This window comes from Acanthisitta chloris, unplaced genomic scaffold, assembly GCF_000695815.1.
Source record: "Acanthisitta chloris isolate BGI_N310 unplaced genomic scaffold, ASM69581v1 scaffold45477, whole genome shotgun sequence".
NCBI classification, from domain to species: Eukaryota; Metazoa; Chordata; class Aves; order Passeriformes; family Acanthisittidae; genus Acanthisitta; species Acanthisitta chloris.
The window spans coordinates 1-1011 of NW_008685099.1; the positions used below are offsets into that span (position 1 = coordinate 1).

Consider the following 1011-nt stretch of genomic DNA (forward strand, 5'->3'; position numbering starts at 1 on the left):
TATAAAAGTCTCTAAATGGGCATGTTCAGAAGAACGTCATGGCCAGTAACACTTTGATTGTGAAAAATTAGATGTGCACAAAAGAATAATGCTTTTTAAGCTTTTTCTTTTAGTTTATTTGGAAATGCTGACTACAGAGAAAGAATATTCAGTTGCCCATCATGACTTGTAATTTTGTGTAATTTTTTGAAACAAAAATTAGTGTCTTTTCTTGCAGGAAATTGGATGGTATGATGATCAGAAAAATGCTGTTGGTGTTCTGTTAACTCGTCTTGCTACAGATGCTTCCCAAGTCAAAGGGGTATGTTGATTCTTTTTTGTGTGCTTTTTAGATTATTTTTTTCCTTACAAATATTAATTGCAATTGGCAAGGGACACCAAGATTATTTAAGAACACGAGTAGTAAATCTACCCCACAGACTGGCAGATGCATTTACATAGCATGCTGCAGACACATTGGAAGTGGTTTCCCACTGGATAACTTATGAGAACTATAAAAAAAATCCATCAGATACTCATGTACCTTTCCTGTCCCTCCCTGCAAGTCTTTAAGCTAAGTATATAATAACCCTAGACCATTTCACCATGCAAAATGAAATCTCCATGTGTGCTCGTACCACAATCATTGGGCTCCAGATTTTATACCCTATGTTGAGTGTCACCTGAGTGCCACAAAGAGGTGGCATCTGCAGATGGCACAAACCCATACTGACCTCAATGAAGAGTATTCTTCTTCCCATCCCCACCAAGTGTGCTTAATGCATAAACAGACCAAAAGGTTCTGGCCCAGCATTAATAAAGAGCTCCAGGGAGGGTAGTGGCCAGGGGGAGGGAATGACTCAAGGCACTGGTATGGGAGAGGTGGCCACTGGCAGGAGAATATGGCAAATTCTGCACAATTCCTCCTACTGCTCACCTCATCAGCACACTCTGACAATCTGCCAAACATTTCTCTGTTTCTTCCCTTCTGCTTGCAAGGGAAAAAAAAGTCAGTGCATGACTTGTGGGAAA

The 1011-nt window shown here is 40.3% G+C and overlaps 1 protein-coding gene across 1 annotated transcript in view; it reads left to right on the forward strand.

Moving 5' to 3' along the window:
• Window positions 1–217: 217 nt before the first annotated feature.
• Window positions 218–1011, forward strand: part of LOC103806861 (multidrug resistance protein 1-like) — a gene marked incomplete at its 5' end in the record, with an annotated part of 17427 nt that continues 16633 nt past the window's right edge. The window contains one exon of the mRNA XM_009079569.1: window positions 218–301. Within this exon, the coding sequence (XP_009077817.1) occupies window positions 218–301 (84 nt within the window). The remainder of the gene's footprint in view (window positions 302–1011) is intronic.